This window comes from Durio zibethinus, chromosome 10 (genome assembly GCF_047325235.1).
Source record: "Durio zibethinus cultivar Kanyao isolate XHJ-2024 chromosome 10, ASM4732523v1, whole genome shotgun sequence".
Lineage (NCBI taxonomy): Eukaryota > Viridiplantae > Streptophyta > Magnoliopsida > Malvales > Malvaceae > Durio > Durio zibethinus.
In genome coordinates, this window is record NC_143171.1 from 27,847,214 (window position 1) to 27,863,629 (window position 16,416).

At 29.1% G+C, this 16,416-nt stretch overlaps 4 protein-coding genes across 4 annotated transcripts; 2 read left to right on the forward strand and 2 right to left on the reverse strand.

The window, feature by feature from the left end:
- Positions 1–692: 692 nt before the first annotated feature.
- Positions 693–1,561, forward strand: LOC111293447 (uncharacterized). The gene has a single exon (XM_022886180.2). It carries the CDS (start codon positions 792–794, stop codon positions 1,353–1,355), a length of 564 nt encoding a protein of 187 aa, XP_022741915.2. The 5' UTR covers positions 693–791; the 3' UTR covers positions 1,356–1,561.
- A 679-nt stretch (positions 1,562–2,240) lies between these two features.
- On the reverse strand, positions 2,241–4,053 carry LOC149516636 (putative F-box/LRR-repeat/kelch-repeat protein At1g11620). Its single transcript, XM_089766310.1, has 4 exons — positions 4,003–4,053; positions 3,037–3,076; positions 2,741–2,883; positions 2,241–2,675 (listed from the first exon to the last, which is right to left on the reverse strand). The coding sequence occupies exons 1-4, from the start codon at positions 4,051–4,053 to the stop codon at positions 2,241–2,243; spliced, it is 669 nt and encodes a 222-aa protein (XP_089622436.1).
- An 885-nt stretch (positions 4,054–4,938) lies between these two features.
- LOC111291951 (pectate lyase-like) lies at positions 4,939–6,598 on the reverse strand. Its single transcript, XM_022884092.2, has 4 exons — positions 6,437–6,598; positions 5,618–6,358; positions 5,403–5,541; positions 4,939–5,305 (listed from the first exon to the last, which is right to left on the reverse strand). Exons 1-4 carry the CDS (start codon positions 6,550–6,552, stop codon positions 5,084–5,086), a joined length of 1,218 nt encoding a protein of 405 aa, XP_022739827.2. The 5' UTR covers positions 6,553–6,598; the 3' UTR covers positions 4,939–5,083.
- Positions 6,599–13,904: 7,306 nt separating this feature from the next.
- On the forward strand, positions 13,905–16,416 carry LOC111292718 (uncharacterized). The gene is made up of 3 exons (XM_022885234.2): positions 13,905–14,691; positions 15,768–15,995; positions 16,154–16,416. The coding sequence occupies exons 1-3, from the start codon at positions 13,954–13,956 to the stop codon at positions 16,175–16,177; spliced, it is 990 nt and encodes a 329-aa protein (XP_022740969.2). The 5' UTR covers positions 13,905–13,953; the 3' UTR covers positions 16,178–16,416.

Here is a 16,416-nt window from a genome sequence, read left to right on the forward strand (position 1 = left end):
TGTATCACAATTCACGTTTGTACAAAAATATAAAATATAATTTCTTTTATTTTATTAAATTTATATATAATAATTATTATAATTTTAAATTATATCATTTTCATATCTTATTTTTATATCGTATTATCATATTTTATTTTAGATTCTCGAGTCTAATATTTTTTAGCTCTGATTTTTAATATACAAATCTATTGTCTAAGGTTGTTTGATATTTTACTAGGAAAGATATTTATATTTTGACACAAAGGTAAAAATGAAAATTTTATTGCTACTTATCATTTTTTTTTTTTTTTGTGGTGGTAAATTTTGTCTCTATGATAGCATGGGATATAACCTTAAAACAAAATATTTTTTATTCATGTGCTATAATTATAATTCAATTATGATGAAACTTCAAATCAATTTTGATTAACTCATGAATATTTAAATCTTTATAATTTTATAATATGATGTTTTATTTTATTTTATTTTATTTTTATCATTGATCTCCCAAGAAAAGCAAAGCCATGTTTTAGGCAAGTAATGAGGTGTTAAAGATTCAATTTGTCCCACAAATAAACCCATCAAACTCGGTCAACCAAATTGTTCATTTCTAAACCATTCATTTCCCCATCGTGTTCTTTGCCAACTATTTAAACCCTCAGCCTCTTGTTTCTTTCAAATCATTCAACAGCGTTGCAGTGTTTTTCTCTATATATGTTAGAGAAAGTACTGCATTTCTTTTGAATCACTTCCATTTTTCAATAAAACAAGGAAACGACGCACCAAAAATTGTTAAATCCTGAATAAAGATGGCTCGCCAGGTTATTGTTGTTGCACTTGTTTTCATGGCTGTTGTCGGGGCATTTGCTGCCGATTCATCACCTTCACCAGCCCCTTCAAGTGGTTCTAAGGCTTCCTCACCTTCAAAGTCGCCATCTTCTTCCCCTGCTGCCGCCCCAAAGTCCTCCTCCAACTCCACTTCCTCTGCCCCATCGCCATCCCCCAGCACCAACTCTAGCAGCAGCAGCAGCAGCCCTACCTCTTCACCATCAAAATCCACCGAGGCACCCAAGTCCTCTGCTGAATCCCCTAAGTCTTCTACCGCTCCTGCTGCTACCCCCACCAGCTCTAGCCCAAGCGAGAGCCCCAGCAGCGAGGTACCCTCTGCTGAGTCCCCCGAGCTCGCATCCCCTCCTTCACCAACCGGTGATGCTCCTGCTGATGGCCCTGCTGCTGCTGATGGCCCTACAACCGATGCTGCGGCCAGTGATGAAACTCCAGCAGCCGCACCAGGCACATCTAGTGCCGCTGCTCTCAGGACCTCTGGCGCCATTGGTGTTGCAGCTATTGCCGGATTCTTCTTCTTCTTCTAAGCTTAACATGCACATGCATGGAAGGTTTTGACATGATGTTTTCTAATTTTTTGTATGTAATCAAATTAAAACAGTTGTATCCGTTTGTGAAAGCTGTTCTAGAGGCCTCAAATAAAGGCTCTGATTCTTAAATATACTATGTGTTTCAATTAATCGTTCATAATACAAATGTTACTATTATAGTATTATACTACATATAAACTGATTCCATCCATCATTTTTACACATCCTATTTCCTATTTGTTTTTTTTTTTTTTTCTTTCCTGTAATGCAAAATTATATGAACATTTTATGCATTGAGAAAGGTTCATAACCATGAACATGGAATCCTTACAGATAAACAAACAAATCTATGCTTGAAAAGATACACAGATAATTAATAAAAACAGTGATAACAGTATTTTTCAATACCCATTTTCACCAAACAATCATATATAGAATAGAGTTCTTGCAATGATTGAAGAGAACACACCAGATCGAGTAAGCTGATCAAGTCTTCAACCATTTGGTGAAATTAAACTCTCCATAAATGGCATTAAAGTCCAAGATTGGATGCCATTGACAGCAAGTTGGCGGAAGGGTTTATCTTTTAGATCGTTTAGGAAGAAATTATTTCGGTTCACAGTAATCAAGAATTTGCCATTCCCAGTAAAACATACAGGAAAAAATGACCGAGAATTCATCAAATATGGTTCTTGAGACATTTTGAAGGATTTGGACCAAGATTTTGTCGCCCCATTGTCTTTCAACACCCAAACATCAATGTAGACAAAATCTTCGTAGCTTAAAACCCAAAGACTCCCTTCCGAGATCCTCAGGCCACATTTATGAACTTCTATGTCAGTAGGTGGAAATGGCAATTCTTTCATTTTGTCTTTTACTAAATCAAAGCATATAATCAGAATTCAATTTTGTAAGGCATCGTTTTTCAAGGCAAACCAGTAGAGAAAAGCATTGACAAATGTTGCTTGAAAAGAACTCCATAAGGTGCATTCTCTCAACCCTTTTCCATGAAATGGTTTCCAAGCTCAAGACTTCAATGTTACAAAAATCCAATCCTCTCCACAAATGTTGATCAGAAGGGACTCGTACAACTTTGTAAGTATCAATTGAGGAATCATAACCTAACCCAAAAGCTTCAACAGAAGTCAGCAAAGCTCTGGCAGAGGCAATTCCTTGTGATCCCCAGTAGCCGGATTCCATAACATGAGAGCAAACAACTAAAATGCCTGTACAAAATAAGCCATCACAATGTCCTAATATGTTAAGAATCTTCCTTGGGGGCCTTGGAGTAGATTTCAGCTTTATTGCTCGAATGCCCTATATATGAATCACGTCACTGATCCGTATAAATCATGGTCCCGAAGTTTTTACAACAAAATCACGTCATTGATGGCTCTCATGTTTCCAAGGTGCTTTGTAATGAAGGTTGGATCAGCAAATAAAGCCATCCATATCTTGCATACACATTCGAATCGTTTCAACGTCTTGACTGGAAGTACTAACAGGATTTCCCCAACAAGAACACCTGGAAAATTCTTGTGTTCAACACCAAAATATCCAAAATCATGATCAGTTAACAAGCCGAAGCATGAATCATAATAAGTAGCTCATCCAACTATTATGGGCTCGATAAGTTGTATTTTATTTCCATTGGGGTTCAAAATAAAAGATAAATTACATTGATAGCTTATAAATATGTAGGCTGCATTTGGATTCAACTGCACCCACGGTGAGGTGCAGTTGGAAACCAAAAAGTCAGCTTTGTGATCCAAATGAAATCACGGTAAGGCACGGTTGAAAGAATCTATCGCACCGCACCTCTAATTCGGCCAGTGAAAAATTATTTCTTCCACCCCAGCTATGTCTTTTAATATTATCCATGTTTTTTCTTTTTTGCCCGTGAAGATATGGTGTAAGGACTAAAATATTCTTGTCATTTTATCTTTCATTTTTTTGTTCAAAGATTATAAATAATTTTGTCAATTCAGTATAATAAATAAATATATATTTTTACAATTGAGTAATTAATTAAAATAAATAATTACATTAATTAAAATAAATAATTACATAAAAATATTTTTTAACATTTTTTAATTAAATAATTTAAATTTTTATTACATATAAATTTTAAATTAATGTCCTTAATGATTATTTTTTATCTTGTTAAAATTCATCTCACTGTAATCTTATCGCTACAGTAATTAATCTTATCACTATTATTGTTTTTAATCTCACTGAAGCTAAATTCTAACACCCATTACATAGAATTTTCAGCAACTTAACGTCAAGTTTACTTAATTTTTTAATTAAATATTATATTATTATGTTGCATTTAAAATTATCGAATCGATTTTTGTTATCTTAAAACTCTTTAAATATAATCCTGAAAACACGAACATGAAACAACTGTAACAAGATTCATCTATTCGGTCCTATGAATTTGGATAGAAAATTTTCTTTTTACTATTAGGCTGATAATAATTCATTTATTCTTGATTTATGATTCTTTGCATCCTGATTACATTGGCTAAAACAATTTTGATGTAACATCATTTTAATTTTTTTTAGATAAATAAAATCACTCACTTATAAAAAATATACATTGCAGGATATATATATATATATATATATATATATAATATACCTGCCAGTTGATCTTTCCCTTGATGATGAATTGCATAAAATTAACCTTCATGCTTTATATTTCTTGCTTTTATAGGACAAAGAGGATGACCATCATAAAATTAAACTGATACCACCTTGGCTGCAACCCCACTTTCTAGTTGATTTTCACAGTGAACTGCAAAAGCAAAGCCCTGCAACATTAGTTAGAAAAGAAACCTGGGTTTGCAGCAGAAATAACATTACATGTTGGAGAAAGAGAAAGCATAACTTTGTAAAGAACTCAATTGAGTGTGACACTGTGACTGACTTTAATTACAAACCAAAAACTGACATTATGAGTGCATGTCTCTGCCTGCGGGAAATATAGTACTTCAACCCCCACTAGTTCAATTATTGTATTATTGAAGCCAGCCTGATCAAGCCTTCTCCTAAAGCAATAACTTGCCTTTGTGGCTGAAGTGTTTAGTTCTCCATGATTGACGGAAAAAGCTGGGTTTAATTTCCCTTTTATGTGAAAATTTTTCCTCTTATAATCACTGGTTTCACACAGCAAAACTAGTCATTAGAATCCTGATATTTATCAAATGAAGAAAATGGTGGCATCAATATAGAAAATTAACAATTTGAAAAAAAAAAAGTACTCTACATTCATTGGCCAGCATTTGAAGAAACTAATGCAGCAGACTCATATTAATCCTAGTTGTTATAATTTAGAATTCTTTTCTGATATACAATCTCATTTTTATCTTCAGATTACGATTTATTTTTAAAATCTAGATACTTGCCGGCCCCTTGACGGGTTATTATTTAATTTGTCAAAGTGACAAAGAATATATTAATGTGTTTGCATGACTTTTTTGGGTACTTCTAAAGCAATAATTTTTTAAGGGATATTAAGTCAACATATAGATCTTAGATCAAATAAGCAAACTCTCTTATGAATAATCAAAGACAGTCACCATCATGAAAAGTGAATAGCCATTCATAGGAGATAACAGTAAATCAACATTAAACTGCAATTGCATGCTTTGCTCGATCATTTCAACACAGTACAAGCTGTTGAATATAAATATCTATCTGGTTTAATGCTAAGTCAAAAACTAGCAGCGGGAGCCCCTCCTACAATTAAGTGCACCAGCAGTGACGGTCATTGAACCCACAAGAGAAGATGGTCTAGCACTCAGACTAGAAGCCCTGGCAAAGGTTGAAGATGCACCTGCCCCGGTTTGCCTGAAGAAGGCTCCATTCAACATCAAGTCCCCTTCCGACCTCCAGTTCCAGTTTCTCCACTCACTCTCCGGCGCATCCTCATGCTTGGTCACCTACATATGAATTATATATTATTACAAATTAATTTTTTCATGATTGTATGCAAATTCTTGCTGTTTCTGATGATTATGTCTTAAGTAATTTTATTACCTCTTTCTTTGATCTATCATCAGGTGCAAGAAATCTATTCCCTTGGCTGTTGATAGTAGGATTAGCACTACCACCAATGGCATACATTTCCCAGTGAGTGTAATCGTTGTTCACCACATGGAAATATCCATGTCTACACCTGCAATTTAGAATAATACATATATATGAGTTTCATCAACATGCATGATATGGAAATTAATATTTAAGACTAAGACCTTGGCATTCTTTGGACCAGCCCTTCCCCGAAATGGTTAAAGGCAACAGTGACTTGCATGTCTTTGTCTTGTGTATAGGCATCATTGTGGCCCAAAAGCATGACTTTGTCATGATGAGTCATGTAGTTGTTGGAGATAGTCACGGCTGTGGATCCATGGATAACATCAACGAGTCCATCATGACAATTAGACAGTGAACAGTGGTCAACCCATATATTCTTGCTGTTAAAGATGGAAACGCCATCACCGTCCGATGGAGTCCAATGGCCGGCATGGTTAGGAGAGTCTCTTATAATGGCACTACCCCCGGGCTTACAATCATGTATGTTAAGGCCATGGATGATGATGTTTGATATATAATGGATGGTGATGCATGGTCCTCCCGAAATGTGAACACTTGCACCTCTACCATCAATTGTCTTGAAAGAGTTCATGACTAACTCTTCCTTCAACGTGATCACCATATCACTCTTGAATATGATCCACAATGGCTCATCTTGAATCACAGCATGCCTTAAAGCACCGGGCCTAGGATTCACAGGATCATCATCACCAGCATCCGTAACAACATAAATTCGACCATTTTTCCCTCCCATGGCATTCTTCCCGAACCCAATTGCACAATCAGCTAGCTTTTGCCGGTTACTCTCCCAATTCGGGTCACACCTCCAACAATCATCAATGGGGTTCCCCGTTCCACACGACAAGTAACCCAAGTTTCTCCTCGAAAAATTGATACTCCTGAAAAAAGCATATAATAATCTTATACATATACTATCTGTGAATCATAAAAACGGAAATTTATAAATAATAAATTACTTGTGGACTTGTTCTACAACCAATTCAGGGTCTTGAACAGCCGAGGAAGAAACAAGATTTGAAACAAGGAGGGAGATGAAGAGAATATGAAAAATTGAAAATGTTGACAAATCCATTTTTATTCTTGATTTGGATAGTGAAGCGGGAGCCAAAGGAGGAGGTGGTGTGTAGCCATGACTTGTACAATGTGGGGTTTATATAAAGGGTAACCGTAAAAGCCGAGAGGTATGGCGTGATTAATCTGAGCAAGTGGGTCCATGTGACTCGTAATTTCAGGGTTTTTCAAGTCATTGGGGTAGTTTAAACCGTTAATCAAGCCTAAAGAAAATTCAGAAACCCTTTAACTGAAGTCAATTTTATTGAATTTATTGAGTCTTGTATTTATCCTTTTTTTTTATAAAATTGTGTTTAATATATGTTTAATATATGCTATACTCAAATTTTCAACAACATTTTTTGTTTACCACATGAATCAAAATTCAAAGGGAAAAGATTTAGACAAAATTTTTCAAGTGAAATTCGTGAAATTTTTTATTAAAAATAATTAAATCAAAATTAAAAATTGAAATTGAAATTGATAGAATGAAAAATCTCATTACATAAATTAAATGTATAAAATTTGAAATAAAATTAATAAATTTTGATATATTTTTAGATAGATATTTTTAATAAAAATATTTATAAAATATTTATGATTTATTAAATCATTTAAAAAAAATTTATAAACTTTACCTAAAAAGCTTTGTACAAGTTTTGTCCAATCCAAAGTATCAATCTACATTTGTTTATGTCCCAAAATTAACTTGAACAAAAACAATTCCAATGTATTTTGACATAGCTAGTTAAAGAAATCATTGTGGAAAAAATAAATTAATTAAAGGAATCAACAAACTCTTTTAATTAGATCCATAATATGCTCAACAAGATTATTGGAACATGTTTTGCCAACCATTTCTTGAAAAATCATGATGCTAGTTGACTACTTTTTTTACATTAAGAGATGAAATTTTGGAATTTTTGATGTCTTTATTTGACTTTATAAAGATGTGATTCAAAGCCACCCAGGAAAATGTGTAAAATGTTCAGCATCTTTTCTCATTTTTCCTCAATATCAGCAAAGAATAAATCTCATTATCAACGTCACCAAATGGGTAATATATGTCATCTTTTTTCAAATATTCTATTGAAAGGTTCGATTATAATTAGATCTAATAATTTATATATTCGTGTTATATAAAATATCGATAATTATTATGTTTTATATGAAAATTATATGTTACAATTCATATCGACAAGAAAATATGAAAATTTTTTTAATTTTATTAAACCTATTTATGATTTTGTTAAAATTTTAAATTGTGTCATTTTCATATTTTTTATTTGTATAATTTTCATATCATGTCACCGTATCATATTTGAGATTATCAAATTTAATTATAATGCGATAAAAATCCTTTACGTTACGTTGTTTAAGAACCCCTTAAGATGAAAATTCTGACTTTAGAGTCTATATTATCATCTTTGATGGCATTAATCCCTACATTCATGTCCATGATGTGCATGAAGGGATGCTTTTCTTACCAGATTTTAAGTGGGATGAGATTTTTTTTTATAGAAAAGAATTATTGTTTGGGGGATTTTAACTAAGAAATTTAGAATGATGGGTTTAAAGTAGGAAATTAATAAACGTTTTTCCTACTGAAAACCCATTAAAACCTAATTACAAAACAGCCAAGTTCTTTGGATTCATAATCAAATTAAAAACTTGTTTATTAAAAGAATGATATTGAAATGGGCAAGTAGCATTTGAAATTGTCATGATTTATTGTTCAGATAAAATTTATATGAAGTTTTTAAAGTAAATTTTTGAAGTTCTTTTTTAAAAATGATTTAATAAAAAATATAAATTGATATATTAATAGAGTTGAATATAAAAATCAATAATATGTAAAAAAATTATTGAAAATATTATTTATAATTTAAATTTGATCGATATTTATTTAATGATAAAAATTTTATCTATATTTTTACTAAAAATGTCTATCTAAAAAAATACATGAAATTTATTAAAAATTTTAAATTTTACTCACTTGATCTATTTAACAAAACTTTTCAATCTATCTTTTTTTTTATTTTTAATTTTTATTTAATCGTTTCTAATAAAAAACTTTATGAATTTTACCTAAAAAAATTTTATCGAAATCTTTTCCTAAACATATGTTTAGAGCATGAATTAATTATCTAAATCTTTCCCTATGTTTAGAGCATGAATTAATCTTAGTACTTGTCCATATTTTATTTATTTATTTATTTTTTATATTTTGTTTTGGTCGATATAGTTTGCTTAATTTGCATACTTAAATATATTAATTTTTTATATAAAAGATCATAAAAAAATTAAATAAAAAGATTATAAATAATAAAATTTAAAATTTAAATAGATTGAATATTATTTTTTTTAAAAATAATTAAATAAATCAATTAAATTTCATATTCTCAGATATAATAATTTACATATCAAGACAACATTAATTCTTAATATCCTATCTTTTGAGTCACAATTGTAATTATTGTCCTTGCATCTACCAGTCAATGAACATCAAAGTACACTTACTAATTATGATCAACAAAGAATAATTTTTAAGCATAGCTAAAAAAATCCTCTCTTTTAGTCAATGCTATATCAAGAGATTAGATAAAAATTACTACAATCGAAAATTAAATCAATATTTATTTAATGATAAAAATTAGATTAAAAATTAAAAATATTATTATAATTGAAATTTAAATAATATTTATTTAACGGTAAAAATTTTATTAATACTTTTCATAAAAATATCTATCTAAAAAAATGAAAATTTATTAAATTTTATACATTTGATCTATTAATAAAACTTTTTAATTTATCGTTTTTTATTTTTTATTTTAATTTATAAACTTTACAAATTTTACTTAAAGAATTTGATTTAAGTCTTTTCGTTATATTTAGAACATGAATTAATCTTAGTACTTATCCATATTTGATTTTTTTTTTTTTAATATTTTAGCACATTTTGGTTCAAGGATATGCAAAATTAGGAAGCTGAATTCTTGACCATGAGTCCTTGACTTTTATTGGAGGAATAAAAATAACTACAAGTGCCTAACATTCTTTTATTAGGCTGTTTGTTTTGGTCTATATAGCTTGCTTAATTTGCATACCCAAATATATTAAATTTTTATATAAAATATTGTAAAATAAAAATAAAAATATTATAAATAATAAATTTTAAATTTTATATCTATTGAATGATATTTTTTTTTTAAAAATTATAAATTAATTAAATTAAATTTTATATTTTTAAATATAATAATTTACATGCCCCTATTTAAGTCAACCTTAATTCTTAATATCTTATCTTTTGAGTCACCTTTGTAATTATTGTCCTTGAATCTACCAGCCAGTGAACAACAAAGTACACTTAATAATTATGATAAACAAAGAATAATTTTTAAGTATAGCTAAGAAAATAATCAATTTTAGTCAATGTTATATTAAGAGACTAGATGAAGAGCTCAAGTTAAACTCTTATTTAACATGATGAAAATTACAAAAATGCACTTTAATTAAATATTATTTTTGAAAAAATAATTATATAAATTAATTATATTAAATCTGTTAAAAAAATTTTAAAGTTCATTCTTTCATTTAATGGTGATAATGATTCGATTTAGATTGGATTTGATTCAATTTTTTTATATTATATAATGTTATAAAAATTTAAAATTCAATCTGAATTTAAATCAAATTTTTATTTGTTCAAATCGAATTAAATTGAATTTTATTGGTTTAGTTCGGTTAAATTTACTAGTTTTTAATTTTTATATATTATTTTAATATAAAATTTTAATATATTTAAATAAATTTTGATATAAAATTATTATTTTTATTTTATAAAAATTTAAAATATATATAAAAAATAAAAAATATATATAATTCAATTCAGTTAGATTTTTTATCTTTTGATTTAAAATTTGATTCAAACTTAATATATATATTTAATATCTAAATTTGATTCAAACCAAATAAAAAAATCGATCCAAACTAAACTAAATATTAAAATTTCAAATCGATAAAAAAAATTTTTACCCTTGCTTCCATGTGATGAATGGATGAAGGTCCAAACATATTTCATATGAGAAGAGACGCTATATATGTTGGCCCATGAAGCTAATGTTCATATGGCAAGCCTACTATTGAACAAAAGAGAGTCATGGCCCAAGCCCTTGTCAATTTCTAGTTAACCTCAGATTATAGAAGGTCCAGGTGGCTTAGCACCTGAGTGGCTAAGACCTAATCCTATTGTCCCCCTCACATTGTGGATGAAAAAATCAAAACACTAAAAATTAATTTTAAATTATAGTGTTTGATTTAGTTTAAATTAATTTTTTTATCAAATTTGGATATTAATTTTACATGTTAAATTAGGTCAGATTTTAGATCAAAATTTAAAAAATAGAATCATTAAATTAAATTATATATTTTTATTAATTTTTTACATATTTTAAATTTTTATAAAATAAAATAAATTATTTTATATATAAATCTATTTAAATATATTAAATAATATATAAAAAAAATAAAAAATTTAAATTTAAAATCAATAAAACTAATCGAATCTATAAAATTCAATTTAAATAAAACTGATTTTAAAAAAATTAATTTAAACTCGAATCAATTTTTAAAAATTTATAATACTATATATTGTAAAAAAAATCAAATTAAATATGATCCAATTCTATATGACTTTCTCTTTCTCTATCACTTTTTTTTTTTTTGGAGGTGCAACAAAATTTTTTTATTACATCAAAAAGATAAAGTCTTAGTACAAATAAAAAAAATGAGAGACTTAGATCAAAATCAAATCCTTGATGCTTCCTCAAATATCTCTAACCATTAGACTAAAGGTTTAGGGACGAAGTGCAATAATTAGTTAATGAGTTATTAGTTAACAATTAATTACTAAAATTATTAAATATAAGCACATAAATGTCGACCATATAATGTAAATAATAAAATTTAACTGTTGAGATATCCAATTTACGACTCATTATACCTTAATTTTATTTATAATATGATTAGAAATATACTTATTTATATTTAAATTTAGTTCTTTTTCTTTAAAATAATTTTAAAGATATTACTTTTTATCTTCTTGATGCATTCAATATTTTATTTATTTTATACTTCCATCGTCACTTTATGCTAATTATTTATAAACTATATTAAAATATTATATTTAAAAAAAGGAGTATAGAGTAAAAAATAAAATTTTCACTTTTCTTTATAAAAAAATTTTTCCCCCCTCCTCATAATATCTTATACCATAATGTGTTTCGATTTTCATTTATTAAATTTTAATAAAAATTTTAATTAAAAATCTAAAATATTAATTTGATAGAGTTTAATGAAAATATCAATAATATATAAAAGGTTTTTAAAATTATCATTTATTATTAAATTTAATTGATATTTATTTAACGGTAAAAATAAATATTTTTACTAAAAATATTTATCTAAAAAATATAATAAAATTTATTAATATTTTTTCAAATTTTGTATATTTGATCCATCTAATAAAATTTTTCAATTTATCATTTTAATTTTTATTTGACTAATTTTAATAAAAATTTTGTGAATTTGATCCAACAAAATTAATATAAATCTTTTATTCATTCACAAGCTGACCCACGTTCATTTACATTAGTTAAAGTAAGTTTAAAACCTTTTTTTTTTTTGGTTAGAAAGTTTAGGAGCAAGAAAGATTAATCTATCTTCAAAATCAGGGTAAATCTTCAACCTATAATAAAATTTATGGATTTATAGATTTTTTATCAAAAATTTTTAGACTTACAGATTGTCTACAAACAAGTGATCATGAAAGTCGAATTTAAGTGCTTTTCCTCTAAACCTTAAACTTTAATAATTTATGATAATCTCTACTAACAAAGTAAGTTTAAAACTCACCAAAAAAACAAAAGGGCACTTGGTCTATTGGTACGATTTTTGTATAAATTTAATAATTTTAAATACGATAAAATGAGATAATACAAAAATTATAAGAATAAAAAATATTAAAATAATATAATTTAAAATTTTGATAAAAATTATAAATATATTTAATAAAATAAAAAATATATTTTATATTTTATGTCAATATAAATTTTAATATATTATTTTTATATAAAATATAATATAAATATATAAATTATTAATATTTTACATAATATATATATATATATATTGTCATGTCTATCGAAAGCTATCAATGCTATTAACTCCTTCCAATTTTGCAGCCAAATTTTTTATGTCATTGATATAAGCATGGCCTAGTAATCAGCAACAGCGACGGAACTGACTCCCCCATAGCCGCCGAACTTCGTGCTATAAAAAATTAATAAGAAGGTGGATAGGATTCAAAAGATCTTTAAGAACCCATTTTGAAGGTTTGTCCAAGTGCCAAAAAGTGTAGACAAAAGCCAAAAAGGGCCTCAAAAAATGGACCCAACTCGTCGCTTTCTTGTGCCAGTCGTTGCTGATATTGTCTACTCGAACCTGCCCTAATTGCCGACCTTTTTCATTAACCTAATTGAAGAAGATCAAAGAGAGAGACATGAGAAATATTGGCCCTTGGGGCTGGTTTTCAAGCTCACGGAAGAGTGTGAGTTGACAATGACAGTTATACAATGACAGTTATACATCAACTATTGTTAATCTTATCTTTCTCCATTGATTGTATTTTTTCAGTTGATTAAGAAATACTCGTGACATATCTTTATATGATATTCATCCTTATGGCTAGAAGTGAAAAAAATAAAAATAAAAAATCGATTTAAAATTTTAATATTTACTTTGATTCAAATTAATTTTTTTATTTAATTTAAATTAAAATATGAAAAATTTAAAAAAATCAAATCAAATTATATATTTTTATTAATTTTTATATATTTTTTAAATTTTTATAAATAAAAATAATTATTTTATATATAAATATATTTAAATATATTAAAAAATTTATTAAAATAAATAATAAATTAAATTTTAAAAATAATAAATTAAATTAAATTGAATCAATAAAATTAAATTTAAATCAAATTAAATTTAAAAAAATCATTTTTTTTCGAATCAAAATTTTAAAATTTATAATATTATTTATTATTAAAAAAAATAAATCCAATTCAATCTAATCTTACTCGCCAGCAAATAAATAAGTCACCAATCAAATCAAAATTCCATTTTCAACCATCTTGGCAAATGCCAATTGCTATGTTCCCAATCCCATCTACAGTGAAACGAAATCCAGATAACAACACTTATCTATTCATTTACCCAATCATCTTCCCCCACGTGTCAATAAAGCACCAACCCATCAGCCAATCAACCACACCCAAGCCCCTTCCCCCCATATAGTCCAGGCTTTCCTTTCCCTTCCCCTATCACTTTTCCTTCTACTTTTCTTCCCAAATCAAACACAACAATGTGTAACAAGAACATTACATGTAGAAGAAGAAGAAAATCGAAGTCCAGTAGTTTTTCTCTGAAACCATCTCGTAAAACCAGAACAAAAACAAGAAAACCAAAGTACCTTAGCCTTCTTCACCTTGAAGAAAGCCTACCTCAAATGTCCCTGATCAACAACAGCAGCAACAGCCAAATCAAAGAACAAGAACAGCTTAACTTGTTTCCGCTTCACCCTGGAAACTCAGATGAAGACAGAGATACCCAGTACGATAATGTTTCTTTACTTTTCAACACGACAGAGAAAGACAACTTCCATGCTGTTACTCTTCATGGTCTTTTAGACGAAAAAAGCAGTGATAATTATAAGAATGAAACAACAACGACAACGGTAACGTCTGACGAGAGTCCTTTGTCGTCGCCTTCTTTGACGTACGGGTATAGTTGTGAAGATCATGCAAGGCTGTCGCTTGTACGGTCGGCTATGAAAGGGAGGAAGGAGAGAGATGAGAGTGAAGAGAAGTGGGTGGTTTATTCTGAGGTTGTAGAGGAGGTGAGTAGCTGTGGCGCCGGCGGTGGTGGCGGTAGTGGCTGTGGAGACGGTGGTGCATGGTGTCGTAAGAAGAAGATGAAAAAGTTGTTGGCTTTGAAGCTTGATTATGACGAGATCATGAATGCTTGGTCTGATAAGGGCCCACTTTACATTGAAGGAGACTCCCCACAGACTGTACCTGATTTGCTTCATCCTTCTACACATGTAAGATCTTTAGCCCTTAATCAAACAGTTCAATTTTTTTCACCAATCTTTTCCGTTGTACTATTACCTGAACCATTTATTTTATTGATAAATATGTGCATGAAACAAGCACATGGGGATTTTTTTAATGCTTTGTTTTGAATGAGTGGAAATTTTTGCCCATGCTTGTTTGTTTTTGTAAGAGTGATGATAGGCACAGTGAATAATTGGGATGGGTAATAATATTATAATGGAATCTGTGGGATTTGTGGTTTTGCACTTTTTGCTTTTTGTGGGACCCATGGCTGGAGTTTTGGCCCAGCTTGGCAGCATTTTTTTTGTCTATAAAATAGACTATATACCATTTCGGTACAGACAAGATATAAGTAAAAAAATATCTTTAACATGTCATAAAAGTTAATTTCTTTGATAGGAATTAAAACTGGGTTTTACAAGTACTTCATGAAATATGATTTTGCTTACTAATTTCATGCTTCAAACATGCTTGGATTGCTTATTAATTGCTAATAACTACCATTTCAGTTACTTTCTTAATATTGCTTCTGCATGGTTTCAGATATTTTTAGTAGTAAGAAACAACAGTTGAGAGTTTGATTTAGAATTAACAGTTCCTGCATATGTTTCATGTTAAGTACATGTAAAATACGAAAATTGCTGTATTAGAATTCATGTTGACTACATGCAAAATAAGTTTTTTGGTTTTTGTCAAACTCATATATGATTTTTATTAAAATTTTAAACTAAATCGCTCTCATGTCTATTTTCACATCATTTTCATGTCGTGTGTAATAGTACAGGTTTAATCCGAGATCTAGGGGCAGCAGCCTGTAATTGTTTTCCCAGAACAAAAAGTATTGTAAACAAATAGCAAAAGTCATAACTAAAAAATTGGCATAGCCAAAACAGGACCCTGCTTTTCCAATATTCTCATATGCATAATCAATCTGTCATGAGCTATACCATGGAAAGTGAGCATTCATTTGTAAATTCCTTGTGAAAATGTTCTCCAGGAAACGAGATGGGACTCACTTTTACCATTTGTTTAACAATTCAAGTAATCTTTTATATTGTTGCAGGTGCTAATGGATGGTGTTTCCCATGTGTGGATGGTCCCCGAAATGGTTAGTAACAATGCTAATAGCTTCAAGATTAAGGAAGAATTTGATGGGAAAGAGGATTGGAAAAGGGGGCATAGAGAAGCGAGTGTGCTGAGATACAAGGAGAAGAGGCAAAATAGGCTTTTCTCTAAGCGTATTCGGTATGAAGTCAGAAAGCTCAATGCTGAGAAACGCCCCAGGTTGAAGGTACTATTAACCTCATATTTCTGATTATGGTTGAGTTCTCTGATTATGGTCAGTGGTTCCCCTCCCCTCCTTTCCCCCCTTGGTTCAAGTTCAAACTCTATTCATTATTTGATTTTACCATGTTGAGGCTAACAGATCTTTCCATGTCTTTTTTTTAGGGTCGATTTGTGAAGAGAGCTTGAGATCTGAAAACAATCCTGGAGATGATCTTGCTTCTTGGATGTTGGAACAGTTGTGGCCTTGGATTGTTCATGTTAGCCTCTCTCCTTTTAGCTTCCACGTGTGCATTTTATGTAGAATGGACATTATGCTATTCTTTGGAACACAAATGAAAATTAAAAAAAAAGAAGAAGACATAATCCAAGGAATGAGAGTTTGCATAACTCTTTGGAATACAAAAAAGAGGGAGGAAAAATAAAAA

Coding starts and splice junctions, on each gene's coding strand:
- LOC111292718 (XM_022885234.2), top strand. CDS start 13,954: ATGTGTAACAAGAACATTACATGTAGAAGAAGAAGAAAATCGAAGTCC. Junction 14,692..15,767: donor TGCTTCATCCTTCTACACAT/GTAAGATCTTTA, acceptor ATATTGTTGCAG/GTGCTAATGGATGGTGTTTC. Junction 15,996..16,153: donor AGAAACGCCCCAGGTTGAAG/GTACTATTAACC, acceptor TCTTTTTTTTAG/GGTCGATTTGTGAAGAGAGC.
- LOC111293447 (XM_022886180.2), top strand. CDS start 792: ATGGCTCGCCAGGTTATTGTTGTTGCACTTGTTTTCATGGCTGTTGTC.
- LOC149516636 (XM_089766310.1), bottom strand. CDS start 4,053: ATGAAGGTTAATTTTATGCAATTCATCATCAAGGGAAAGATCAACTGG. Junction 3,077..4,002: donor AGGGAAAGATCAACTGGCAG/GTATATTATATA, acceptor CCGTGGGTGCAG/TTGAATCCAAATGCAGCCTA. Junction 2,676..2,740: donor ACATGAGAGCCATCAATGAC/GTGATTTTGTTG, acceptor ATTCATATATAG/GGCATTCGAGCAATAAAGCT.
- LOC111291951 (XM_022884092.2), bottom strand. CDS start 6,552: ATGGATTTGTCAACATTTTCAATTTTTCATATTCTCTTCATCTCCCTC. Junction 6,359..6,436: donor GTTGTAGAACAAGTCCACAA/GTAATTTATTAT, acceptor TGCTTTTTTCAG/GAGTATCAATTTTTCGAGGA. Junction 5,306..5,402: donor ATGATAGATCAAAGAAAGAG/GTAATAAAATTA, acceptor ATTCATATGTAG/GTGACCAAGCATGAGGATGC.